The 27,729-nt window shown below is 47.3% G+C and overlaps 2 protein-coding genes and 1 long non-coding RNA gene across 4 annotated transcripts in view; 2 read left to right on the top strand and 1 right to left on the bottom strand.

Annotated features, from left to right (window-relative positions):
* Positions 1-5,776: 5,776 nt before the first annotated feature.
* On the top strand, positions 5,777-23,335 carry LOC128336707 (acyl-coenzyme A synthetase ACSM3, mitochondrial-like). The gene is made up of 14 exons (XM_053276751.1): positions 5,777-5,914; positions 9,461-9,717; positions 10,020-10,230; positions 11,591-11,798; positions 13,537-13,680; positions 14,470-14,626; positions 15,656-15,735; positions 17,015-17,138; positions 18,107-18,187; positions 18,290-18,391; positions 19,447-19,574; positions 21,457-21,556; positions 21,919-22,038; positions 22,245-23,335. The coding sequence occupies exons 2-14, from the start codon at positions 9,517-9,519 to the stop codon at positions 22,338-22,340; spliced, it is 1,752 nt and encodes a 583-aa protein (XP_053132726.1). The 5' UTR covers positions 5,777-5,914; positions 9,461-9,516; the 3' UTR covers positions 22,341-23,335.
* Positions 13,247-27,537, bottom strand: LOC128336709 (uncharacterized). Of its 2 annotated transcripts, none has more exons than XR_008312044.1 (4): positions 27,473-27,537; positions 17,433-17,561; positions 17,217-17,322; positions 13,247-15,727 (listed from the first exon to the last, which is right to left on the bottom strand). It is a non-coding gene; the product is annotated as an uncharacterized LOC128336709 (long non-coding RNA). The 2 variants fall into 2 exon arrangements; XR_008312045.1 differs by lacking the exon at positions 27,473-27,537 and adding an exon at positions 25,143-25,354.
* Positions 25,788-27,729, top strand: part of LOC128336708 (acyl-coenzyme A synthetase ACSM3, mitochondrial-like) — a 19,612-nt gene continuing 17,670 nt past the window's right edge. The window contains exon 1 of the mRNA XM_053276753.1: positions 25,788-25,859. The gene's annotated coding sequence lies outside the window, so the exon portion shown is untranslated. The remainder of the gene's footprint in view (positions 25,860-27,729) is intronic.

The following is a 27,729-nucleotide window of genomic DNA, read 5'->3' as shown; positions in this document are numbered from 1 at the left end:
CATTAGCAAATGAAGAGTCTTCATCTTCCTGTAATCTTATTTCGGCGTGTTTTGCTAGCACGTTCCCACATCTTGGCTTCCTTCCCAAATCTATTGCTTGGTTCTGATGTCCCAACTCAAGAGGTTCAGTAATAGAATAATAGAGTCTGGGAGCTGGAAGGGGCCTCAGAGGTCTTCGACTCCAATGCCCTGCTGCAGGAATCTGCTACTGAATCGCGGACAGGTGACCACCCAGCCTTGCTGAGAACTTCTAATGAAGGAGAGCCCATTCCTGTGTGACACAGATGGTTCCACTGTTAAACAGGTCCTGGGGGTACTTCAGAAATCCCCCTCTGCTGACTCTCCCCCACAGACGTCCCACTTCCCAATTGCCTGGCCTTATTTTCAAAGTGGACCTGCAGCATTGGGAGAGTCCTCCCTTGTACCTTTATGACGCTAAGTCCTTTCCAAGGACTTCGGATGGTGCTCTTCGCTGCAAAGCGGCTCCCATTGGCCCTAAGAGCAGCTCCCTGTCTTGGCCCTTGTGCCAAGCTTCAGCCGAAGCCAAATACGCCACACAGCTGCACCAAGTGGAAGCCACCATGCACGGATAGGGGCCCTTTGAGGGGAACAGAGCCCCCTGGGGAAGCGCTGAGAAGGACTACACTTCCCAGCAGTCCATGCATACCTTCTGTGATGGCACCTGCGCGTACAATGCTGCCAGGTCCTGCGCAAGATCCGGGCAAGATCCGCCGGACCCAGACGGCTAGCCCATAAGCCGTGTCGCAGATTTTTCAACTACTGGCTATTTTACTGGATCGCCCTATTTTAGTTAGTTCTTTTACTTCACATTTTAGCTGTTTCGCCTCATGTAACTATGAATACCTTCATATTTACCCTTGTTTTATCTCTTTTTTGTTAGCCTCCCCACAATTTTTAGGGTTGTACTTTATTAATCATAATTTTATAGTCATAATTTTATAGTCATGTTTAATCATAATTTTATAGTTTTAAATTTCTAGTAATTTAGTTGTGATTATTTCAAGAAAATTTGGTCTATAATAATTTTAATGTAATTGCCACACGATCTTTTATTTTACTGCATCTGTTTTATATCCTGTGCTAGTCTTTGACCATAATGAAGATGACTGATTGATTGATGGTGCCAGGGCTCAACAGGGCTCTGTTTCTCTTAAAGTCCCCTCACTTGCAGAGGTCAATACAGTGGGAAATGGCTCTCGTGGAAAGATTTTTTTTTTTTGCCAAAGTGGCCCCTGCTTGAAAAATGGTGAAGATCACTGATTTATGAGATTGTCTGTGTCTGTGTCCATCCCTCTAATCCGTCCAGCATGGTGTAGTGGTTAGAGTGCTGGACTAGGACCTGGAAGACCCGAGTTCGAGTCCCATGATACTTGCTGGGTGACTCTGGGCCAGTCACTTCTCTCTCAGCCTAACCTACTTCACAGGGTTGTTGTGAGGAGAAACCAAAGTACAGGTGAAACTCGGAAAATTAGAATATTGTGCAAAAGTCCATTAATTTCAGTAATGCAAATTAAAAGGTGAAACTGATATATGAGACAGACGCATTACATGCAAAGCAAGATAAGTCAAGCCTTAATTTGTTATAATTGTGATGATCATGGCGTACAGCTCATGAAAACCCCAAATCCACAATCTCAGAAAATTAGAATATTACATGGAACCAAGAAGACAAGGATTGAAGAATAGAACAATATCGGACCTCTGAAAAGTATAAGCATGCATATGTATTCAGTACTTGGTTTGGGCCCCTTTTGCAGCAATTACTGCCTCAATGCGGCGTGGCATGGATGCTATCAGCCTGTGGCACTGATGAGGTGTTGTGGAAGACCAGGATGCTTCATTAGCAGCCTTCATCAATTCTGCTTTGTTTGGTCTCATGTCTCTCATCCTTCTCTTGGCAATGCCCCATAGATTCTCTATGGGGTCAGGTCAGGCGAGTTTGCTGGCCAATCAAGCACAGTACACTGTATACTTTTCAGAGGTCCGATATTGTTCTATTCTTCAATCCTTGTCTTCTTGGTTCCATGTAATATTCTAATTTTCTGAGATTGTGGATTTGGGGTTTTCATGAGCTGTATGCCATGATTATCACAATTATAACAAATTAAGGCTTGCCTTATCTTGCTTTGCATGTAATGCGTCTGTCTCATATATCAGTTTCACCTTTTAATTTGCATTACTGAAATTAATGGACTTTTGCACGATATTCTAATTTTCCGAGTTTCACCTGTATGTAGTACACCACTCTGGACTCCTTGGAGGAAGAGTGGGATATAAAATGTAAAATAAATACATAAATAATAACTTTTGTGTTAATAGTCCAATAGGAAAAAATATCCCTATCGCACATGGGAGGGGTTCTAGGGATTTCTGATGCTGGGTTTGGGTTTTTTTGGCTGATCTGGCATCTTGTTTCAAGATGACAGTTGCTCAAAATATAAGCAACACCCCAAATTCACAGCACACAGGAAGGGGTCCTGCTTAAGAGTCACCCTATTAAAAGAAGTGGAAAGTAAGCTCTTTTAGTTCTGCTTAGAACTGCATGTTTTTTCAAAAAATAAATAAATACTGAGCTCTGCATGAACATAGTTTGCCATCACATTGCCTTCCATTAATTAACATCTTTTCTCCCACCTCTAAATTACCATGTGCATGCATGTCTGCATCAAGATTATTGTTTGGCAGCATTTTACAGGAGTGCAGGAGTTCACTGCGCCTCCCCCCAACTGCCACCACAGCGCGTGTTACGGACCAGGCCTGATTTATATACTAAATATGCTCATTAGCTAGTATACAAAATAGGTCTGGACCAAGTTTTTTTATATTAGTGACCATGTGTGATCTGGGCACACAGAAGAAAGGAGATCAAACCAATCCTCAAAGATTCAATGGGCTTTATTGAGTATAAAAGAATAACAACATAATCTAGCAAAGCAGAAAGCAGAACATTCTATCAATATCAGCAACAGTATTTCCTAGCCAGCACCAATATTCAACCCGTGTGCCTAACTAACATATGTGTGTGCAATTAAATCTTCCTAGAGCCTAATACAATTCAGATACAGGCAGAAAAGGGGGGGGGGGAAGGCTGAGGGCTGGCATGGTTTGGGGAGATTAGTAGAGGAAAGGGGGGGGAGGAGAAGGGAGCAGGAAAAGGGGAAGGGATGGGGGGATTCCAGGCTTGTAGGAGCTGCATATTTACCCAGGACCAGAGACTTCTCATCAGCTGAAGGAGTGAGGCGCTTGGCTGGAGACAGGAGTTGTTGCAGTTGCTTCAGATCATGGCTGAGAGCTGGAGCACCATGGCTGGGGAGTCTTGACTTCTCACTGTGCAGTAGAAGTCACAGACAGCCTCTGTGCATGGGCAGAGATCCTGCTTGTTGCCTCACGGTTTAGCAGCAAACTCTGGGAAGGCATGGGAGCAGATTGCCCATAGGCACAGAACTGCTGAACTCTCTGTCTAGTGGCCCCCACTCTTTATAGTGTATTTTTCTTTGATCTATACAAATCTCATCTTTTCCTGGGTCCAAAAAGGTGACAACTTGCTGCTATCTTCTGGACAATGTCTTTTAATTAATTATTCAGGATATTGGCCAGTCCAGAGAGATCTCAATCCCATCTTCTGTAAACTGTGTGCACAGAAGGGAGGGGGGACATTGCCCACAGCAAATCTGCATCTAAGATGCTACAAATTACATCTTGCCAGTCTGACCCCAAAAAGGTGTTAAAAGTCAAGAGTTAGTGAGAAAATTAGTTGTGAGACAGCAAAGAGTTAGTGAGAAAATTAGTTGTGAGACAGCAAAGAGTTAGTGAGAAAATTAGTTGTGAGACAGCAATTACATTATTTCTTGTGTACCTCTTTCTAGTGTGTAATTATAACAAGAGAATATTTAAAGTAACATGAAAAGGTGTGTGAGACGTTCAATACATTTGTAGCATCAGTGAGGTAAGATGTAAAGTCTACAGGCGGATCTCTGTTGAACCTCTATAGAGAGCAATTGAGATATCCCCCTTGGGCATAGCAGAGCCATCATTGACAACGATTCACATAGGTTTCTTGCAACAGAAGAGCAGTCTGAGCCACATTTTTAGCATATGAGTAGCATTCAGCATTCAGGCCTGGCTTTTGTGTTTTCTTGAGCACCTATTTTTACAATACAATGCTAGATTGTCTCCTGCTCCAGAGAGCAGTTAACCTGGGTGCCAGTTCACCTCGAGTCCAGGTATCATTTCATTTCTTAATAGAACATGAAATCAGACAGGCCTATATTCTATATATGTATTAATATTTTGGGGTGCTCATAACAAGCGACCATCAACCGTCTTGCTCTGAGGGGAGGAGAGAAGAAAGAAGTGAGACTAAGGCACTTTCCAGATTACACACTACAACAAGGATAAAATGCTTCGGCTTGATAATTAAACTCAATCATACCCCTCCCAAGAATAATTACATATGTTTTACCATGGACAGCCAGGAAAACAAACCAATGGATCCTAGAACAAATCAATCCAGAATGTTCACTTGAGGCACACATGACCAGGCTCAGACTATCATACTTCGGACATATTAAGCAAAGATCCAGATCCCTCGAGAAGTTCATAATGCTGGAGAAAGTGGAAGGAAAGAGGAGAAGAGGACGACCAGCAGCCAGGTGGATGGACTCCATTACGACAGCAACGAATGCACCACTGAGAGACCTTCAAGGCCAAGTGGAAGACAGATCATCCTGCAGAGAATCTATCTGTCATCTATCTATCTATCTATCTATCTATCTATCTATCTATCTATCTATCTATCTATCTATCTAATTTGTAGACTGCCCCAAACTTTCATCTCTGGGCAGTTAACAATAGCATAAAATAAGTTTAAAACATATACAAAAACTTTTTTAAAAATTAACAATTTAAAAATCAACCACAGATTATAACCTAATTTTTTTTAAAGAGATGAAAATGTGGTCGCTAAGAGTCAACTTGACGGCACTTAATCAACCAACCAACCAACCAACCAACCAAATATTATAATATAGCACCTTTGAAGGTGGAAGCAGCTGGAAATTAGGTGTGGGTCCAGGTGCCTGCAGGGGCCTCCACGGCTGTGCTTCCTTTCTGGAAGGGGGTCACAGAGAAAGGAGGTGGCAGATAAGATGCAGGGCTCCGAGCAATGCATCAGGAGCCTATGCCCCATAGGTTGCTCCTAATGGTGCCCCTGGAGGAAAGAAGGAAAACGTCAAGAATCTGTACAGATCTTGATGTTTGTCTTGTTAATTCTGATGACATTGTTTACTCCCTACTACGACAACAACTATGAATATTTACATACCACTTTTCAACTAAAGGTCTCAACGCAGTTTACAGAGGAAGATGACTAAATAAGATAGTCCCCTGCCCGCAAAGGGCTCACAAAGTAAAAAGGAACAGAAGGGAGACACCAGCAGCAGCCTCTGGAGGGTTGCTGAGCTGGGGCTGGATAGGGCCAGTTGCTCTCCCTCTGCTAAAGATATGGGAATTGCCACTTTAAAAGGTGCCTCTTTGCCGGATTAGTCAGGGTCACGGTTTCTTTGCTTTTCACTCCTTAAAATGTGGGTGAAAAGGGAAGTAGAGAAAGTGCTGAAGGTCAAGGATTGTCACACTTTACTGACCATGTAACTTATTAGAAGATGCTGCTACTAAGTGGCTTGCCAAGGTGCATGCCCTGAATTCCCCACATCGCCTGTGGATGCGCAATCCAGAGCTAGCAAATGTGTCCGGCCGACACAAAAATCTCTCAACAATATCTGCAGTGCTGTCTTTGAAGAGAGAACACCCAGAAAAGTGCCAGGACTGTGAAGAAGTTCTTTCCGCAGTGACCATCAGCTGCCATTGGCGTGGGACCAAGCAGCATTTCGGAGAGGTCAGTACGGTGCATTTCTGAGCCCAGGTCCCCAGATCCAGTAGGATGAAATGGTTACTCCATTGAAAGCTGCCATATATCCAGCAGCCATGTGGTGCTTTGCTCCCCTTTCTCTTACTGGGCTCGATCGGGACTCATAGTCTGGTATGTGCTATTTCTTGTGCTCACCTGATGGAAGGTCGTGCCATCCACTGAGCAACCTCCAAGTAGATTGAATCCTACAGTTCAGACATATGGTCCAGTCCGAGAGTGATACACTAAGAAAAGTAGATTCACTGCAGAAAGGTTCAGTGGGAGCAAAAGATTCCAGGGGAGAAGAGCCAGTATTGTGGGGGAGAAGAGGTGCCCTTGCAGGAGCAAGCAGGAGCCCTTTCCTAAGCAGGGTTCAGCTTGCTTTGCATTTGGATGAGTAACTACATGGGAGCGCTTTCTGCTGCAAGATATTCACCTCATGGGGTGGGTACCTCTGTGGTAGAGCACCTGCTTGCAGGCAGAAGGTCCCCAGTTCACTCCATGGCAGCATCTCCAGGTAGGGCTGGGAAGGACTCCTGCGTCCTGCCTGAAACCCTGGAGGGATGCTGCCAGTCAATGTAGACAATGCTGAGCTAGATGGACCAACCGTCTCTCTCAGTATAAGGGAGCTTCCTCTGTTCCTAAATTCCTCTGTAACTTAACTGGTCAAGTGGCTGGAGTCTGTGCACTACACTGTTGTGTTGGACACTATGTTTTGTTTTGGTTTAACCAGAGAGTTTCCTATTCTAAAAATAAGTTTTCCCACTGTGAATGAAAGCTTCCCTCTTCATCCCCAAAAACCTGCTTAGGACACAGGAAAATAAGCCATAGAATCATTGATTGATTGATTGAGTGAGTGAGTGAGTGAGTGTTGTCAAGTCAGTGTCCACTCTTAGCAACCACAAAGTTAGATTCTCTCCAGGATGGTCTGACTTCCACTTGGCCTTTAAGGTCTCTCAGTGGTGCATTCATGGCTGTCGTGATTGAGTCCATCCACCTGGCTGCTGGTCGTCCTCTTCTTCTCTTTCCTTCAACTCTCCCCAGCATGATGGACTTCTTTCTCAAGGGAGCTGGGTCTTTGCATCATGTGTCCGAAGTATGATAGTTTGAGCCTGGTCATTGGTGCCTCGTGTAAAAATTCTGGATGCATTTGTTCTATGATCCATTTCTTTGTTTTTGTGGCTGTCCATGGTCTCCTCAAAAGTCTTCCCCAGAACCAAAGTTCAAAAGTGCCGATGCTTTTTCTATCTTGCTTTTCAAAGTCCAGCTTTTGCATCCATAGAGGGTCACAGGGAAAACCATTGTCCAAACTATTCTATTCTTTGTAGGTATAGACACGTCACGGCATCTATCTGAAGAAGATCGGAGGAGGTGAACTTTGACTCTTTACTATCAAGCCTCCTTTGCTGGACGGCTGGGAGTCTTATAGCTGCCTGCTCCCTGCCCTTGGTTTGCTGGCCGGAGCAACTCAGACCAGCACAGTCCTGCTGTCTGATCGGGAACCTCCCTTCCTCCAAGTGCCTGACCTTTACCACTTGCAGGCACTGACTGATCACACCAGCCCTGCCCAGAGTCCTTCATGAGAGGAAAGACTCTGGAGACTTTTCAAGGAAGGGGGCTGCGGCAGCCGGCAGCACGGCCAGCCTGCAGGCAGCCCCCAAAGGGGGCCACCAAAGGGGGCTGACCTTTGGGGCTGGCCTTCGGTGTAGGACTGAGGGTTGGGGTACACTATATTCAGTTGGGCTGTTTGAGGAGTTGCAGCAGTAGGTATGCCAGCTTTGTTATTGAGATTGGGTTGAAGCAGTTGTAATGTGTCTGGGTTTGTCTAAAGATGGGGAGACAGGGGGTGCCTTTGTTGAATGTGGGGCAGCTATTCCGGTGGTGGTGGGGAATGGAAGAAGTAACATTGGCAGGTCAGCAGGCCACGACAGGGGAAGGGAAATCAGAAATTTGATAGCTGTTTCCCCCTCCAGCTGCCCTGCCAGCTCTGTGACCTCGGGGAGCACTGGCAACAACCCACATAGCCTTACCTTGCTCCTCTGCAATGCCCAGTCAGTCCGAAATAAACCTGAACACATCCATGATTTGATTATGGATGAAGGGGCCAACCTGGTGTGCATCATCGAGACTTGGTTGGGAGAAGCTAGTAGCCCAGTCTGGTCCCAGCTTCTTCCTCCAGGGTATTTTGTAGAGGTGCAGGTGAGGGGACGTGGGCGGGGAGGTGGAGTGGCTGTGGTCTATAAGGATAACATCTCCCTCACCAGGGTCCCTGTTGGGGTATCAGACCATATTGAATGTGGGGACCAGGGATAGATTGGGACTTCTGTGGATGTTGATGTACCGATCGCCCCACTGCCCAACGGAATCCCTTACTGAGCTCACGGACTTGGTCACAGAACTCATGTTGGAGTCTCACAGACTTTTGGTGCTGGGGGACTTCAATGTTCATTTCAGGACCAAACTGTCCGGGGTAGCTCAGGAGTTCATAGTGGCCATGACGACTATGGGCCTATCTCAAGTGGTCTCTGGACCAACACACATTGCAGGTGACATGCTTGATTTGGTCTTTCACTCTGATCAGGATGGTGTTCCGTGGGTGGGGACTCTTGTGATTTCCCCATTGTCATGGACGGACCACCATCTGGTTAAGGTTAGGCTTACAACCACTTTCCACCTCCGCAGGGGCGAGGGGCCTATTAGAATGGTCTACCCGAAGAGGTTATTGGACCCAATAGGATTCCAAGAAGCCTTGGAGGGATTTACTGTTCGCTTTGCTGGTGATCCTGTTGATGCCCTGGTTGAGAAATGGAACAACTTGCTCACCAGGGCAGTAGACATGATTGCACCTAAGCATCCTCTCCGACCCGCTTCAAGGTCTTGACCCTTGTCCAACATGGCTTGTTCTATTTAGCAGGGAGGCTGTTGTAGGAGGCCTGGTAGAAATCATAAATGCTTCTCTGAGGAAGGGCAGGATGCCTCCTTATCTTAAGGAGGCAATCATTAGACCTCTTCTAAAGACACCTGCATTAGTTCCCTCAGATTTGAGCAATTATAGGCCTGTTTCCAACCTCCCATGGCTGGGCAAGGTAATTGAGAGGGTGGTGGCCTCTCAGCTCCAGGCGGTCTTGGAGTGAACTGATTATCTAGAACCATTTCAAACTGGCTTTCAGGAGGGCTATGGGGTGGATCCTTTACTGTTGACAGTCGATCCCACAAGGCAGAAGCTATCCACCACTTCAGTGTCTTCAGTGTCAGTTCTGAGGCCCGTTGTCATCAGTTTAGTCTTCTTACATTTAGTCGCAGTCCCATTTTTTCCACTCTGCTCCTTGACTTTCATTACTGGAGCTTGCAGATCATCCGCATTCTCAGCTCTCAGAGTGGTGTCATCAGCGTAGCATACGTTATTATCATACATTGATGTATACTGAAATGCGTATGAGGCATTCTGAAAGCTCCAAAATCTTTTTATAAATGTTCAGTCTTATTTTTTGTTGCTTTTATACAACCCTCTTCTGTGTCCTCCTTTCCTGGCAGACTGAGATCCCAAAGGCAATTCTACTGATCTTGTTCCAAGGTCCGATTTTTCTGCCATGAATACTTTACGGAAATCACAGATCCTCCAGTCCTTCCGGACACTTAAAGCATCTCACAGATTGCTTCACGGACCTCACAGGCCTCTTAGCACTCCCCTTTTTGCACACTATGAAGCTTTAAGCCACGGCGAGCAACAGCTACCTGAGTATTTTAACTTTGCAAGTGACGTACTGGACAAATGGGCACAAATGGAAAAGGTAAAATGGCTTCCTGCCACAAGCAGATCACGTGGGAGGAGGAGGAGGAGGAGGGAGAGTGGGCGGGGTCAGGGCCAGAAAATGAGGCAGGGGGAGGGCCAAGAGTGGAGGTGGGGCGGTGTCAGCACTAGCACCTGCCCCAGGGGCGGAGCCAGCCAGGGGCGGAGCCAGGGGCGGCTCATTGCCGTTAGCCTTGAGCGCTGAGAGGCAACAAGCCAGCATGGCTCACACCATGACTCCACCAGTTCTGAGCCCAAAGCACACTTCCCCCCCTTTTTAATATCTTTGCCTCCATTTCCTAGGATGGGAAGAGACCTTCCAATCCAGCACTCTGGTGGATAAATGGAAGAGGGGGTGAAATAAGGTGGAGTTTTGAAGAGCTGGGCGTCCTGTCCAGGAAAGTGGCGAATCTGCTCTCAGACCAATGCGGGCTGCAGAAGGGAGACAGAGTGCTGACCATTCTGCCCCAGATCCCAGAATGGTGGTTGGTGGCCGTGGCATGCATGAGGACAGGTCAGCCAAAATAATCCACAAATTATTTGTTGGGCAAGCTGCCCAACCTTGTCCACTTTCCCCTTGTTCTGCTAATGTGGCCCAAACGTGGCAGCCTCTGGCCAGTCTCCCTCAAGGGCCAGCTGCCCACCACATTCCCCAGAGAGGCATCAGGGACTCACGGATTGGGCCGGGCCAAGCGGCTGCACGCTCCCCTGTCTCCAGGCTCCGAGGGGTTTCCCCAACATGCTGCTGAGAGCTGGGCCCCTGACAGGGACCGCTGGTGCACCAAGGCCAGTGGGCATTGCTGCCAGCAGGGCACTGGGAGGAGCACCTCGAGACGTCCATGGCCAGGCCTCTCACGAGAGGAGGAGCAACCCTGATGCCAGGATTCCCCCCCTTGCAAGTCCAGCCATGATGATTGTCCGGGAATATGTGAAGAAGAGTCTGGTGATAATGCGGGTGAGCTGGGAGCTGCGGCTGCCCTCCCACCCACATCCGGGCAGGGATGACTCCTCCAAGGGGGAGTGAGTGTCCGCCTCAAAAAAAATGTCCCCCACTCCCCCTTTCACTCCTCCATGCATCCACCAGACTGGAACTTTACAGCAAAGTGTTCAGGCAATGCAGTATATGATGTTTCTTTACACTGAATAAATTATTATAAAGGCCTCTATTGCTTAGAGAAGCCTCATTCACTCCCTCCTCTGTCCCACGACAAGCAGCAGAAGCCAGTGCCAGGGACGTGCAAACAGGTTCGATGTCGAACATGTTCAACATCAAACCAGTTCGGTTCAACTGTTTGGGGTCGAACTGAACCACCCCCTGCTCAGTCCAACCCTGGACCGAACCCTGGAGGTTTGCGAATTGATGTTTTTTAATTCATTTATTTATCACACTTGCCCCCTCTGGAGGAGCTGTCCGAGGTGGCGGCGGGGGGGACGACTGCGGAGGTTCACCCTCTCCCCAACAGCCTCCCTTATTTAAGAAATCGGCCGCTCTTCAGCCCTTCCCGCTAGGCACGGTGGCCATTCTGGAGGCCGCCTCACCTGTGCAATGGGCCTCTGTGTGGCCTGGCATGGCCCAGACCGAACCGGCCACTCCCCTCATAACATTCTTTGCTGCCCCTTTGCTCCATTCAGCTAGCTATTCTGGGGCCAGCCCAGCTTGTGAGAGGCACCCGAGGAGGAGGAGGAGGAGGTGCTCCCAGGGCTGATGGAGGGAAAGGGGCCTGACACCGCTTGCTGCCCCTCCCTGGAACTCAGTCCCAAGCAGGAGGCCCCCCCTGCCTGCCCCCCTCCTGCGGTCCCAAGGAAGCATCCAGGGAAAGAAGGGCAAGAAGCAGTGAGGACTGCACCCCTGCCTGCCTTTGTTGCTCTTTTAGGAATCGTCCTGATCCCTGGAACGTCGCAATTGAGGGCGAAAGACATTCAGTACCGACTCCAGGCTTCCCAAGCCAAGTGCATCATCACCACGGAGGTGCTGGCGCCTGCTGTGGATTCTGTGGCCGCTGAATGTCGCTCCCTCCGCAACAAACTGCTGGTCTCAGACAGCAAGAGAGATGGCTGGCGGGACTTCCAGGAGCTCTTTAAGTGAGTCGCCTTCCGATGGGTGTGCCTCCCAGCTGCTGTGAGGCCCAAGAGCAGAGGAGTTGGTGGGGGGCGGCGCTGCCCAATGGAGACGAGGACAGGTCCGCTGTACCTTTACGAGATGCACCAAAGAGGGAATTTCACAAGAACAGCCCTGCTGGATCAGGCCCAAGGAAGCCCATCTAGTCCAGCCTCCTGTTTCACACAGTGGCCCACCAGATGCCGCTGGAAGCCTACAGGCAGGAGCTGAGGGCAGGTCCTCTCTCCTGCTGTGGCTCCCCTGCAACTTGTACTCAGAGGCATCCTGCCTTTGAGGCTGGAGGTGGCCTATAGCCCTCCAACTAGTAGCTGTTGCTAGACCTCTCCTCCATGAAGTTCTCCAAGCCCTGCTTAAAGCTAGCCAAACTGGTGGCCATCTCTACATCCCAGGCAGAAAGTTCCATAGATTAATGATGCACTGTAGAAAAGTCCGTTATTTTCTCTGTCCTAAATTTCCTGGCTGTCTGTTTCATGGAACGACCCCTGGTTCTAGTGCTGTGAAAAAGGAAGAACAATCTCTCTCCCGCCACACCATGCATAATTTTATAAACCTCTCTTGTGTCTGCCCTCAGTCACCTTTTTTCCAAACGAAAAAGCCCCAGCTGCTGCAGTAGCCATGCATTTCAGAGCTGTAGCTTGTCTTTCCTCTGCTGAAATCCCCACTTCTGTGCATCTCTTACAAGAGAAGAGGTCTGTCCTCTTTTCCATATGGCTGCCCTGCAAAGAGCCCTGTGGAGTGTGGCCCAGGAGTGGGAGCGAGAGCAGTCAGGCGGGAGGAATCAACGCCAGCCCCAAGTCCAGGTATGGGTTCCCATTCCGGCCACACAGGGGTAGAAAGCGGCTTGGGGCCAACTGGGCCATGAAAACAAGCAGAGAAGGAAGGCTTCCGGTCCCTCCGCCATACTCATTTCCCCTCAGAGATTGCAGCCTTGGTGGCTACTCTACACAAAACATGTAAGGAAAGTGTGTCGTTGACTCCTGGCGCCCACAGAGCCCTGTGGCTTTCTTTGATAGAATACAGGAGGGGTTGCCCATGGCCTCCTCCTGCTCACTAGGAGGTGCCCAATACGGGTGTTTCCCATAGTCTGGGGAACAGACCAGCAGGGATTCGAACTGGCAACCTCTGGCTCCCTAGGCAAGTGACTTCCCCACTGTCTCATTAGGTGACTACACAAAACGTGTAAAACCATGTAAAGCAAGTGGGGGGGGGGCTGCCCTTGTTGAATGTCATGTGTGTTTTTGAGTCTCACCTCTTTAGTCAAATTTGTGCTTGTCGCTACTTTATTTTAATTGTTTAAATTTAATTTTCGTTTGTTTATTTAACATATTTATACACTGCCCAAAACACCATGTCTCTGGATGTTGTGCAGTGAAACCGCAGAAATAAAAACAAAATTAAAGAATCAAAACAATTTAAAATTTAAAAACAATGTTTAATGCTATGAGTCTACTTAAAGGCCTGGGTGAACAAATGTGTCCTGACCGCCTTTTAAAAAGTTATCAAAGATGGAGAGGCTCTTATTTTGACAGAGAGTGCATTCCAAAGCCTTGGGGCAGCAACGGAGAAGGTCCATTGCTGATGAGCTGATGGCAACTGCAGACGGACCTCCCTGGGTGATCCCAATGGGTGATCCCAATGGGTTAGGGTGATCCCTAACCAAGCCCGCCTCCTTCAAGTGTCCTAATGTTCTACCCTTCACAGAGAGGCACCTGCTGATCATTTGTGCATGAAAACAAAGGCTCTCGATGCCATGATGGTTTACTTCACCAGTGGAACCACAGGCTCACCCAAGATGGTTGAGCTTTCCCAAGGAAGTCTAGGCCTCAGACCCCTTGTCAATAAAAGGTACTGGTGGCAGTTCTGTGTGGCTGGTGAGCACAAAGAATTCTCTTGTTCTCTCTCCTGAGATGGGGCTTGCTGTTCCAATGGCCGACTTACCCCGCTGCTACTGTCAGGAAGCAGGGTAGTCAACCAGGCCCTGCTGGGGTTGGACCAGTGTAGTGGTTAGAGGGTTGGATTTAGAGTGGGGGGTCTACTGTGTCCCCTTTGGGCCAGTCACATCCTCTCATGTTAGTTTGGCTCATACAGTTGTCATGAGGATAATGGGGGCATATCCATTTCTGAAAGAGCTACACAAGTTGTTATCCTTATGGATGCATAGCCAGAGCACCTGCAAGCGAGGGGAAGGGACCAGCGGACTTGGGGTAAACCACAGATAAACTGGTTTCACAGAGGTCTGAAGTGGGGGGAAACTTCCAAACTGCCCCAGTGTAATCCACCGGAGCAGAATGTCCGCAGACTTGGAGGACAGTTAACAGACAACTAGGTGGGAGGAGCCAACTGAACTCAGTGGCAAGGAGGGAAGAAGGAGGGCTTGAACAAAAAGAGTAGAAAATTTCCCAGCTTGCTGAATATTCCTTCAACCCCTTCTGCTTCTGAGGGGAGAAAGTGCCTAAAACATTCACCATGCTCAGACACAGGCATAGGTTGCACATGCACACTAGGGAATATACTGCACCATTTTGGTCCACATTTATATATAATAAAACTCCACACGCCATAGAGCATGGCTTCCTAGTCATTTGTTGTCTAAGTGAATTGCCTATCACAATTTTCGTTCCTCTGTTTTATCAGATACTGGCTGGATTTAACACCTCTCGACATCATGTGGTGTACAGCAGATACAGGCTGGGTGGTGGCTGCTTTGGGGTCCATCTGTGACCCGTGGGTTTTTGGGTCTTGCGTCTTTGTACATAGACTCCTGGAAGTGGAAAGCACACCCATCCTAAATGTAAGATGAGATTACCCTTTTTGCACAGATTGCCTCCTGTTTCCTTTGTATGTTTTTTGTGCAGAGAGGGGTGGTTCTGCTGATGATCTTTAAGTTAGTAGTTACCTCTCCATGGGCATCTAGGATAGGACAGGGTGTGCGTGCTCAGTTGCTACCTATGTGTGCAGAAATAATATGTTCATAGCCTTGATTTGTCTATGGGCTGCTTCTCATGTTGATTCTGAAGCAGGAATGCCCACTTTCCTAGCCATGCCCTACGGCTTTTCTTACTGCCAAGGAGACGGTTTTTGACTGTCTGTACCATCAAAGGCTGGGCAGGAGAAGGTCCAGAGCTGGGAGCACTCCCAGGAAGGAACTGCTGTGTGTCCTCAACATTTGAGATAGGAGTGGGGGGAAGGGATTCTGCAGCCAAACACTTTTCCTTGATTCAGGATACGATCCAGAAGACACTGGTTCCCCTCAAGTCCAGCACATTTAGGCATCAAATTTGTTTGTGTGGGAATCCAAGACAGGGAACGTGGTGCTCAATGGGCGAAGCGGTTTGGTTCCATCGGTGTGGTTCATGCACAAGCTTTGAAAGCGGATGTAGCCCTACGTGATGAGAGCTGGCATCCCCTAAGTACATGTAGCCCAACACTCAAAAAAATAAACCCTCCTGTTTAAACAAAGATGGGCTGCCGATCCTGTTAAATATGCTCCAGTGCAAGGGCTGCACAACTTCAGCCCTGTTGGACTACAACTCCCCTTATCCCCTGCCAGGGTGGCCAATAGTCAGGGATGATGGGAGTTGTAGTCTCACAACAGCTGGAGGGCCAAAGTTGTGCAGCCCTGTGTAAAGAATGGTTCCTGATGTCGTCTTGGGAAACAAATGGGCCAGAGACATGGGGTTTGTCAGGATATGTTTCAGCAGACAGCCCTCTCCCCATTGTTAAGCTCAGCACTTTATGCACCACTTTGTTAATGAGGGAATCCAAGATGGAGAACTGAAGTTCACGCGCAACCTTTGTTTCCCTTCTTCTCATATGCCAGACTCTCTCTCGATTTCCTGTCACCACTCTCATGGGCGCTCCGACCTTGTACCGGATGTTGGTGCAAAATGATCTAACCAGGTACGCAAAAAGAATTTATTTAAAGGTGGTTGCAATGTCCATGAGCCTACAGCATAGGCCTTTGTTAGTGATGTCATCGACAAGTAGTTAAATAGTTAGGAACATAGGAAGCTGCCTTCTACCGAGTCAGACCATTGGTCCATCTAGCTCAGTATTGTTTACGCCCTACCTGGGGATACTGACAGGGATTGAACCTGGGGCCTTGTGCATGCAAAGCAGATGCTCTTCCACTGAGCTACAGCCTCACCCTAAAATGAATGACAGGAAATGCCCACTGAAATGCACTGGTTCCTCTCCAATGGCCATAGGAACGCATGGAATTTCTGAATGGCCAATGGCCATTCAGAAATTCCATGGCCATTTGGTCCATCCAGCTCAGGATTGTCTCCACTGACTGGAAGCAGCTCTCCAAGGTCTCAGGCAGAGATCCTTCCCAGCCCTACCTGGAGATGCTGCCAGGGACTGAACCGGGGACCTTCTTCATGCAACGTGGATGCTCTGCCACTCAGCATGTGGTTCAGCATATGAACTTGGGTAGCACGTAATGCTCACTCCCTATCCATTAGGTCCTTATAGTCTTAAATCTGTGCTGGATTTGAAGCCAAGTGCATCTGTCAACAGAAGAGCAAAGGGATGTCAGCAAAGGAGGAAAGGACATGAGCCCCACAGCAGAAAAACCCACACCGGCTTCTGCAGGGAGGTAGATCTGTCTGGACTCATCCTCTTGGCCCCAGCTGGAGTCACACAATGAGGCTGAGACAGGATTAGGGTTCCCACAATCTGCCACAAAGTAAGTAGGAGGGAAGCAGCAGAGGCTCCTGGGTTGTGACTGTTCCTGATGGGCATGTCACCCAAATCTGCCCGTCTGGCTCCAGAGTCCTCTACCCAACAGCTCAACATCAAACGCCCAACTTCCAATGCCCAACACAAATGGGCGGAGAATGTTGAGCCAATATCAGGTGTGCGGTTTGGGAGCCAGACTTAGGCGAATTTGGACACACCCACCATGCCCCATGAACCTCCAGTTGCTCCTACATACTTTCTGGCTGATGGTGCAACCAGCCCCCCATCGTAGCTTACAAACCCAGCCCCATTCCATGAAGTCCAGACTGCTGGTCATCAGGTCCTAGCTCTTCCCACATGGAGAAAAGCTCCCAACAGCCTCCTCAGGCTTGGTGACAGCGCTGGGCAATTCTGCTGGTGCTGTGCTCTTCATGTACCCCGGAACTTTCGCCTCCCTTTCTTTCAGTGCTCTCTCATTTTATCCATCCTCATTTAGTTACAAGTTCATGAGCCTGCAGTATTGCCTAAGTGGAGGGGAACCGCTCAACCCTGAAGTGATGCAGAAGTGGAAAAGCCAGACGGGGCTGAACATCCATGAAATTTATGGGCAGACAGAAACAGTAGGTGCACATGTGTAATGCATGTTTAGCGGCCTCTTAACGTTTTACTTGTTTTATAGAAACATTGCCATTCCATACCTTCCGCATCATAGGACCCTCAGAGCAACTTTCCATCAACGATTCAGCCACAAAACCACTTCTTTAAAGAAGGAAACATCCCACCAGCAATAACAAAGTAGACAAGCTGAAGAAAACCAGATAAAGCAGTATATGATTATTATATATACATATGAAGTTGTCAGATGTCATCTAAGATCTGTTTCCCCCTTCTCTCACACACACAAGAGAGAATACCTCTTTTCAGATGACTCTTCACACACGTTCATCACCTAAAAACAAAGAAGGTGGTGTTCTTCTTGTCTCTCTCGTAGAACAGAATGCCTCTTCCAAGATAACGTCTACTTTAACACAGGAGTGCATGGCCTAAAAACAAAGGAAGAAGCATTCTTACTTCTGTTTCAGGCAGAATGCCTCTTCTATATGCATGCACTGCCTCAAACAAAATAGGCTTCTTGCTTCCGTACTATTGTTTTTACTCATATGTACATTTAATAAATTAATCTATTAGACCTTTATCTTCACCCAGGCCTTTTAAAAGGGGAGTTTAAAAAGTTTTAAAATCATTTTGTATTATATTCTCTCGTATTGTTTTATGTGTTTTACTTGTATGTTTTACTCAATTGTTGTTTTATTGCTTCATTTGTGAGCCACCCAGAGAACAATTTGCTATGGGGCAGCCAAAGAAGTAGCTGTTGTTAATCAACTAAACCTCTTATAATTAAGATTATTTTAATGGGGTGACAGCCCTACCTTTTATCAAAATTTCTGACCATGCATATATTTTAAAACTGCAATTGCACATACTTACTTGAGAGTAAGTCCTATTGAAATATGTGGGGTGTGCTTCTGAGTAAACATGCATGGGCTTGAGTGGCTTCCCTAAGATATCATGCTTTCCTTTGAAACAGGGTGTGATTTGTGCTGTTCGCAAAGGGATGGCGATTAAGCCTGGTTCAATGGGAAAGGCGTGTCCTGGATACGATGTTCAGGTTAGTTAAATTCCATTTTTAAAATGTATAGAAATTTAATGGGAACCCTTGATGTGCCACAGTGAATGAGACTTGATTCATGATGCATTACTCTGCTTCTAGATCATAGATGAAGCAGCAAACATTCTGCCTCCTGGAACAGAAGGGGAAATTGCCATCAGAGTGAAGCCAAGAAGACCCCTGGGTCTTTTCTCCCACTACATAGTAAGCAACCAGTTCTGGCCCTGAAGAACCCCAATTTTTCATTGAGAGAGAAAAGCAAATCCTGCTTTTCTCAGTTTCCTTTATTAGGGGCTAATGCCGGGGTTTCCAACCTGCGCACTCCAGATGTTGCTGAACTACAACTCCCATCATCCCCAGCTGTGACTGGGGGTGATGGGAGTTGTAGTTCAGCAATATCTGGAGTACGACAGGTTGGGAACCCCTGGGCGAATGCACTGAATTATATGTTCTGCCATAGCCCTGCCAGCTGCAAAGACCTCCTATGGGCCCATTCAGATTAGAGACATTGGCCAACCTCTGGACTCATGGGGCTCTTGGGCAAGGATGTTGCACAGGCTGCGGGTTCCGCTGCATCAGCAGATTGCATTCCAGACTAACGTTGCACTCGCATAATGCTGCTGTCCTTCAGCACTAAGCGTAAGGGCACAGCACAAAGATGTTGCTCCAAGACAGGAATGTCTGTTTGAAACGAGTCTTTGCACTAACAGAAGGTGTCGACTAATTGTGCAGCCACTGTCCCACAACATGGTTGTGCAACAGCTGTTCCACAGCTTCGGGGAATCCTTCTCGCAGAACTAGTCATGGAAACAGACCTTCTTTTCCATGTAACATCTGGTGAAAAATTTACTGCCCCTGATGAAATGATTCAGAGGGTATGGATTTTGTCCCCTGTAAATGATCGGGGAATTCTTCTCACAGATTAGTCACATAAACAAACACTCCTTTTCCAAGTAGAATCTGGTGGGGAATTATTAAATAATAAAATGAGCTCAAATTTACTGCCTCCAATGACATAACTCTTAGGGTGTGGATTTTGTCCATTATAAATGAACTAGGTTTCATCATTCCTGTTGTCTTGAAGGCAGAGTTTATCTATGCCACACTTTTCTCTCTCTGTGTCATAGTAAGAAGCTGTTGCTTAGACATCATTATAAACATATATTAGGGGGGGTCATTCCTCTTCAGTGCAAAGCACAACTGAGTTGGCAGTTAAAATGTGCCTACTGATAATTATTATTCTCAAATGTTTTCTTTAGGATAACCCAGAGAAAACCGCTGCGGTGGAACGGGGGTCATTTTATGTTACTGGGGACAAAGGAATGATGGATCAAGAGGGCTACATTTGGTTTGTTGCAAGAGCTGATGATATCATTAATTCTTCAGGGTTAGTTAATGCTTAATGGGTTTGGGGCTTCCTTTTGGGGTCTAACACAAGGCAGTATTAGTTGTTGTTGTTATTATTATTATTATTACATTTCTATCCCACTCTTCCTCCAAGGATTCCAGAGCGGTGTACTACATGCTTAAGTTACTCCTCACAACAACCCTGTGAAGTAGGTTAGGCTGAGAGAGAAGTGACTGGCCCAGAGCCACCCAGCGAGTTTCAGGGCCGAACGGGGATTTGAACTCGAGTTAACTTGGCTTTTTCTTTAGAAAGAGACACCACCTTTTTCTCACGTTACCTGCAGTTCTTACTGGAGGTTCAGAATGGAATCTGTTAAGATCCAAAGAACCACACAACTAGTTTTGCATTTCCAAGGGGGTTTCAGGCTTGTGCTTTCAAACCCATTAATGTTATTTATTAAATATAAATATAAATATAAATATAAATATAAATATATATATATATATATATAGAGAGAGAGAGAGAGAGAGAGAGAGAGAGAGAGAGAGAGAGATATCTTGCCTTTATATCCCATGATGGGATCCTCAAGGCAGGGTTCTCAGTAACTATCTGGAAAAACAATAATCAATAAAATGACCTTGACAACAAAAGCAGAAATCACTTCCCTTCAAAACATAGCAACAACAGAGATTAAAAGCAGGTATAAAATCTTCCAAGAACGCCCTACTGAAATGCATAAGTAAGCAAGATTGTTTTTAAATTGATGGGTGGGCAGAGATAAGGCAACATTTGCAAACAACTTTAGGTTATTGATTGGCTGTCACTATAGCTGGTTGTGTGAACACAATTTAGGAAGACTGGCAGAGGCTTCTCCAAGGTTGCAGGCAGGAATCTCTCTCAGCCCTATCCTTGTGTGTAAATCTTTGTAGATATATCATGTACAAACAATCACTTTGTATATAATTGTGCTTTGGCAACGTACTGTATGGTTTGGTAGTTTGTTGGTTCAATAAAAAAATCTTGTCCTATTAAAAAATATATATATCTTGTCCTATCTTGGAGAAGCCAGAGAGGGAACTTGAAAGAACCTTCTGCCCTTCCCAGAGTGGCGGCTCCATCCCCTGAGGGGAATTTCTTACAGTGCTCACACTTCTAGTCTCCCTTTCATATGCAACCAAGGCAGACCTTGCTTAGCTAAGGGGACAAGTCATGCTTGCTACCACCAGACCAGCTCTCCTCCATTAAATATCTCCCAGATTATTGTCAATCTCATCCTAAGCTGTAAACCACTGAATGGGGAAAGAAACAAATTTCAAAAAGATGATACCAAATTTGCTACTGATTGTTTCAGTACATGAAACCAACTTTGCAAACGTGACTGTTTCTCGTTGCACATGACATAACTCCAATGTCTCGGATACTGGCATTCCAAGTGACAAGAGACTGGGAGGGAGGAGAGCTGGTCTTGCAGCAGCGAACATGAATGGCCCCCCTTTTTAAGCAGGATCATCCCTGGTTTGCATTTGGATGGGTGACTCAATGTGTCCGCTGTAAGCAATTCCCCTTAGGGGATGGGGCTGTAGTTCAGTGGCAGAGAAGGCCCCAGTTTCAACCGCAGACATCTCCAGATAGGGCTGGAGAAGACTCCTGCCTGAATCCTTGGAGAGCTGCTACCAATTAGTGTGTAGACAATACAGAGCTGGATGGATCAATGGTCTGACTCAGTATATGGCAGCTTCCTATGTTCCTGTGATGCTAATGACATAACCTATCCCTTCTTCCTGCTTGACTGTCAAGATAGATGACCAGTTTAAGAGACAATGCTCATGTGGGTAGGACACCTTGCCCAGCTCGTAAAATTCCCTGCATTGACAGTCTGTGAATTTCCATCCAGTTGACAGAGTTTATTTCCCTTCCGTAGGTATCGCATTGGGCCATTTGAAGTGGAAAGTGCACTTTTGGATCACCCAGCGGTAGCAGAAGCTGCAGCCGTCAGCAGCCCAGATCCACTCAGAGGAGAGGTAATCAGAAGGGAACTGCCATGAAATGTGGCCACATACCCCTGTGTGGAGGTGTTCCCTGGGGCCTGGGCTTGGGGCGGAAGGTAGTGAGAAAGCAAAAGTTAGGAACAAAGTCAGGAGTCCCTTCTCTAACTTGGGTCTTTCTTCAAATGCCACTTTTATTTTTTCAGTGGCATTAAAAAAAACACCCTGGGGATTTTAGCAGAAGAAAGTGAAGTCATGTGAATGGGGCAAGCTTCTGGGCTTTTACTGTTGGCGACAACTAGAAAGTTTCAGGCCCAGTGGATTCATTCTAGGCGAGCATGACAGTTTTACAGCTTTGGTATATAAGCATCTTTGCTTCTGTCAACTTTGCTTTGTAGGTGGTGAAGGCCTTTGTGGTCCTGTCTCCAGGCTATGAATTGCAAGACAAAGAAGTATTAACCCACGAATTGCAGGAACACGTCAAGAAGCTGACGGCACCTTACAAATATCCAAGGAAGGCAAGTATTGACAGGGGATGAGAAATGGTTGTGAAAGAGAGATGAAGGGATGGGGATTGTGAGCTGCGGGGCCAAGGTTGCCTACCCCAGTGGTGTAAACGATACACACTCTGGGCCTGCAGCCACTGACATGTCACACCCTACTAAATAGTGGTTGTTATGGTGTCAGAAGTGGGACCCCCTTCCTGTTCCTTTTGCTTTGCTAGATGGAGTTTGTTCCAGAGCTGCCAAAGACAATCACGGGGAAAATCAGAAGAAATGAATTAAGGAAGAAAGAATGGGAACAAGTTTCGAAGATGTGAGCGTGTGCACGACTGGCTTTTGTCATTGTTCAAGGCATGCCGAGATGAAGATAACCTGTTTATCTGCTGGACCTTAAGCATCCAGACGAGCGAGTGGGCTGGAATATAAATTAGGCAGAGGGAGGTGAGCGGGGGCTGTGCTGAGAAGGGAACAGAAACAAAGGGATGTGCTGGTGCTCTGGTTAGGTGCCTCTCATCACTCAAGAGGCGGCATCCGGGGCAACATCACTACATTTGGTGAGTGCTGCCTTCTGCACGATCCCAGCTGCACCTTAAGACTGAGAGAGGTCTGTTTCCATACACCACCAGCAAGCCTGGCAGCAACTTGGGAGCAGGATGTCTCTGTAGTCGCTCCTGGGCTATAGAATGCAATCCCTATAGACATTTGTGGTTTAACATCTATACCAGCCTTCAAAAGAGCCCCTAAGACATGAACCCCACCGCCCATTAAGATCTTCAGGAGAGGTCCATCCGTCTGCATTTTCCACTGGCTCGTCTGGTGGCTACTCAGGGACGGACCTTCTCCGCTGCTGCCCCGAGGCTTTGGAATAATGCGGTCCCTGCTGAAAGAAGAGCCTCCCCATCTCTGACCATTTTTTAAAAGTCTTTAAAGATGCATCTGTTCACCCAGGCTTTTAACTAATACTGTTTTGATTGTTTTTAATGTTGTTTTAGAATATTGTTTTAAAAAAATTAATTGTCGTGTTTTTAGATTTCTTGTTTTTTTTTTAACTAATGTTTTACTTTTGTTTTTATCTTGTAAACCGCCCAGACACGTAGGTTTTGGGTGGTATAGAAATACGTTAAATAAATAAAAAAGACACACACACCCAAAGATTGCTTTTTGCAATCTTTAATGTTTAAATTTTTTTACTGCTGTTTAAATTTTTTAATTCCTGTTTTAATAGCTGGTTTTGTTTGTTTTTGTTTTTGTGAACCTCTTGTAGCCTTTGGAGTCAGGCGCTACGTAAATTAAATAAATAATAATAACCATTTTTGTTTCGTCTGCATGAGAGAGCACTGGGGGTGGGGACGGAATTCTGGCACCTTTCTCTCCCATATGCGAGGGGAGCCTGGTGGAAGCAAATACCCACCCAAACAGGCAGCACAACTATGAATCATGCCCCAGAGACCCAAAGAGTGGGTTGGCCTTCATGCTCAAAGTGCCACTGAAAGTTGGGCGGAGGAGGAGGAGGAGGAGGAGTTTGTGCTCCTGACAGGCAGTCATGGGAGTGGTGAAAATCCCAGTCAAGGAATCAGTCACAGTCGGTCAGCACGGGCAGCCGACACTGGTAATCTGAACCACCATTGCACCTCACACCTGGTCACTTCCCGGTCCTTCAACTGGGCTTTTCTCCGGGAGTGTGCATGCTTCCTCCTCCTCCTCCTCCTCCCAACTCTGCCTGACATTCAGCAGCACATTGGTTGTGTGAACCAGGCCAGCCTAGTAGTAACCTTTCCTCAGGGATGTGTCACTGCTAGTCACCCCCTGTTAAAAAGACTCAGCAGTCTCTCCCCCTCCCTCTCTCTGATTTCCTCTGCCTGCCCCAAGTGAAACACCTTCTCTTCAGCTGCATCTATCCACCGGCAGAGAAGTGCGGTTAGAATCCTATAAATTAAGTGGCCATGGAGGCCGGCCACTACCAGCCATAGCCCCATAAGAAGAAGAGCCCTGCTGCAGGATCAGGCCCAAGAAGGCCCATCTAGCCCAACACCCTGTTTCCCACAGTGGCCCACCAGATGCCTCTGGGAAGCCCACAGGCAGGGGCGGAGCCACCATTGGGCGAACGGGTTCAAAGAACCCAGGCCGCCACCAATCAGGGGCCGTGAGTTAAAGGCAGGGACAGCTGCTCCTGGTCTCACTGCCAACACAGCAGAGCCGATCGATCTCCCTTTCAAATGGGGCCATGTGGCCCTGTTTAGGAGAGAGATTGACGTGTACTGCATTGGTCGATCTACCTTCCAAACGGGGCTGCGCAGCCCGGTTTGGGAGCGAGACCACGCCCCCACCTCTGATGTCACATGCAGGGGTGTGGCTAGCCCCCTGCGACTGACATCAGACATGGGGGCCGGGGCCAGGGGCCCAAAGCGACCACAAACGGGCAGCCGCCAGCCTCACTATGCTCCTGCCCACAAGCAAGAGATGAAGGCATGCCCTCTCTCCTGCTGTTGCTCCCCTGCAACTGGGATTCAGAGCCATTGATAAACATGTCCTCCATGAGCCATCCAAGCTAGTGGCCATCACCACATCCCATGGCAGGGATGATTATTTTCCTGGCTTGCTATTGTGAAAAGTATTGGGGAGGAAAATTCCCCAGAATTTCGATCAGATTTGGTAGCCCTCAAAGCCTCAAATGAACATAGGTGAGGCACTTCCATGCTTTCTACCAAATAAGGCCCAAATGGTACCACTTCTTGATCCAGGAATGAAGAGCAATGAAACATAATTTGGGCTTTCAGACAGACCTCAGCTTGTATTGACTGGCTAATCTGCAACCACTTCAGTTAACACCCCAATTCTGTTTTCCAGTGCAGATGTCTACTAGGGATGTGCAAACTGGTTCAATGTTGAGCTGGCTCGACATTGAACTGGTTCAGTTAGACAGTTCGGGGTCGAGCCGAACCACCTCCGGTTCTGCTCGACCCTGGACTGAACCCTCCCGGCTGTTTGCGGGGATTCGTGAATGTTTTTAAATTTTTTCCTTCCACTTACCCCCTCCAGGGCTTCTCCGAGGCTGCAGGGTGTATGTGTCTGCATATGTTCCCCCTCCTCCTGCTGGCCTCCGTTATGCCATAACTCACCCCATTCGGGTGTTCCTCGGGCTTTCCATGTCTTCCCTCCACCGTGACGGCCATTTTGGAGTCCGCCACACATGCCCAGTGGGCCTCTGAGTGGCCTGACCCAGAGCAAGATCTCCTCCCCCCTCTCCTCATTAGCTCCACCCACTTGCTTGCACTCTGAGCCCATAGATGTTCTGTACCATTAATGAATATTTATATCCCTCTTCTTACACAAGTTCTCAAAGTGGCTTACATAGAAAAATAGCAATATAGTTGGCACTCTGCCCCCAGAGGGCTCACAATCTTAAAAATAAAAAAACCAACCAGAGGGATGCTGTGCTGGGGCTGGATAGGGCCCGTTGCTCTCTGCCTGTTCACTATAAGAGCATCACCACAAATATATGGGTTTGCCGAAGCAAGAAGTGTGACCCACATGGGTCTACCATTCCAAAAGGTTTGCCTCTCTCCCCGCCCTCCTGAAGCTCTTTCCAGTTGTCGAACTCTGTTCCCGTGGCCTGCATGACCCTCAGGAACAGATTTCATGTCTTCAGCAGGAAAGGGCTCTGGGAGATGATTAGGGAGAGACAGAAAAATCCCTTCCCCTCCATGTCTGGATGATTGCACAAAGCAGCCCTCCGCATAGGCACACTGAAGGTTCCTTGCGCCCCCACAGACCTCCTTCTGGAAATGGAGAACTGCGCATCATAGCAACAAACGCATCTTGAACGGCAGTTCAAGGTACAAGCAGAGGATACCAAGTCCAAAGGGGGGTCGATTAATGTGGAAACAGCTTTGGTCTATAACCTTATGTCAGTTCAGGCATTAAAAATGAGTAACCAAGCAGATTAACAGCTCATATCAAGGTGTGTGTGTGTGGGAGGGTGGATGCTAAGCAAAGCTATGCTCTTCTCCAATCATGGCCTTGCTCTAGTGCAGGGCTTTACCAATCCCAGGCACCAAGGAGCCATGGCGCCTAGAAAGTTCATATGGTGTCTAGACCAGGCTATTCAGAGGGAGAGTTATTTAATGAAATCTTTCTTTGTCCCAGACAGTCCTGTCTCTGTGCTAAGTATGCTACTTGGAAAGGGGATAAGAGGGAAGCCCATTTACCACCACTTCTCCACAGTGGGCATCACTAAGTCCAGTAATTTTGCCAAGCATTCATAGTCTGGCTCCTAAATTCTGGGGCTGGCTCCTACATCCCAAGAAAAATAGTCAAGGTCTGTGCTAGTGCTAAGCTAAGATCTACCACAACGTTCTATTTATTTATTTTCCCACTTATATTCCCCTGTTCTGCCTCCAAGGAGCCCAGAGCAGTGTGCATGGTTATGTTCATCCCCACAACAACCTTGTGAATTAAGTTAAGCTGGGAGAGAAGGGAATTGCCCAGAGTCACCCAGGCATTTTCTGGACTGTGAAATGTGTGCTGGTTAAAGTGTTGCAAAGTGCAACAGTCTGAGGCAGCAGCTTGAAATTGCAAATACAGCATTCTTCTATGCAGGGGCGTAGCAAGGTTGGAATGGGCCCAGAGACAAGATTTTAAAATGCCCCCCCCCACTCAAAGTCCAGGGCCTCCGCACACCCCAGGTCCCCAAGGATTTAAGTCTGATATTCCAAAATAAGTATGCTGCCTGGAAATACATTTCACTGAATACACACACGCACACATCACAATATAGAGTGATATACATTGAGTACTATATATTTGTGCTACTTTTAATGCCTAGAACACACTAGCAACACTAATTATTACAATGGCCCCCTTGCTGCAGATTAGCAAAGGAGAGTTTCAACCATGCAGGGTGAGCCTGTGTCTGTTTTCTCAGAATTCTGAACCAATTCAGTCAAGTTTGATTCCAGGAGGTTTTTCACACGAGGCTTTGAAAGCCCTTTAACACACATCTCCTCTGGAATGAAGGTGCTGCATTCACATGTTGGTCAGATTTACCCTGAAGTCCCTGCGAGTTATTGGAGAGCAGTTCACACACAAGAAAAATAAAATAAAATAAAATAAAATAAAATCACAACACATGCTTCACAGTTCTCCCTCAGACCTTCTGGATTGCAAAACCACTTGAACATAAGTGCATTTATGAATGAATGAATGAATGAATAAAATAAATATAATACTGTTTCTTCCAGAAGTTTTTGTAATTTTCTGCCATGAAACAAGCCACTTATAGGACTTTTTAGATAGTTTTTTTTAAGCCAGCAAATTTTCCAAGCTGTTTAAAAATAAATATTTCTCAGTCCCTCCCCCCTCCCCATATCAAAGCCCTATGGCAAGCAGATGCCTATATATCCGGGGGGGGGGGAAGGAAGGTAACCACAAAAAGGAGTTCACACTCTACCTGGCAGCAGGGGGTCTTCAGCTGCAGAGAACAGTGGTGGCCACTCTGGCTGCCTCCTCCTTCCTTCCTGGCTGGGCCCTACTCGAGTTCAGGCTTCACAGAGGCCTACACCAGGCCTCCCTGGAAGCCCCACTGCCCACCCGCCGATCAGCTGAGAGGCGGGAGAAAAGGAGCTCTTGGCAGCTGGTCTGCTGCTTCCATTGCGGGCCAGGAGAACAAGCAGGAGAGAGGAGGGCGAACAGGGCAAGTGGCTGAGG

Source organism: Hemicordylus capensis, chromosome 13 (assembly GCF_027244095.1).
Source record: "Hemicordylus capensis ecotype Gifberg chromosome 13, rHemCap1.1.pri, whole genome shotgun sequence".
In the NCBI taxonomy this organism is placed as follows: Eukaryota; Metazoa; Chordata; class Lepidosauria; order Squamata; family Cordylidae; genus Hemicordylus; species Hemicordylus capensis.
This window is presented reverse-complemented; position numbering and strand designations above follow the sequence as displayed.

Excerpts from the sequence above, each read along its gene's own strand:
- LOC128336707 (XM_053276751.1), top strand. The coding sequence starts at position 9,517 with ATGAATACTTTACGGAAATCACAGATCCTCCAGTCCTTCCGGACACTT. Across the intron at positions 10,231-11,590 it reads CGTGGCATGCATGAGGACAG|GAATCGTCCTGATCCCTGGA; the intron begins GTCAGCCAAAAT and ends TTGCTCTTTTAG. Across the intron at positions 18,188-18,289 it reads GTCCTGGATACGATGTTCAG|ATCATAGATGAAGCAGCAAA; the intron begins GTTAGTTAAATT and ends CTCTGCTTCTAG.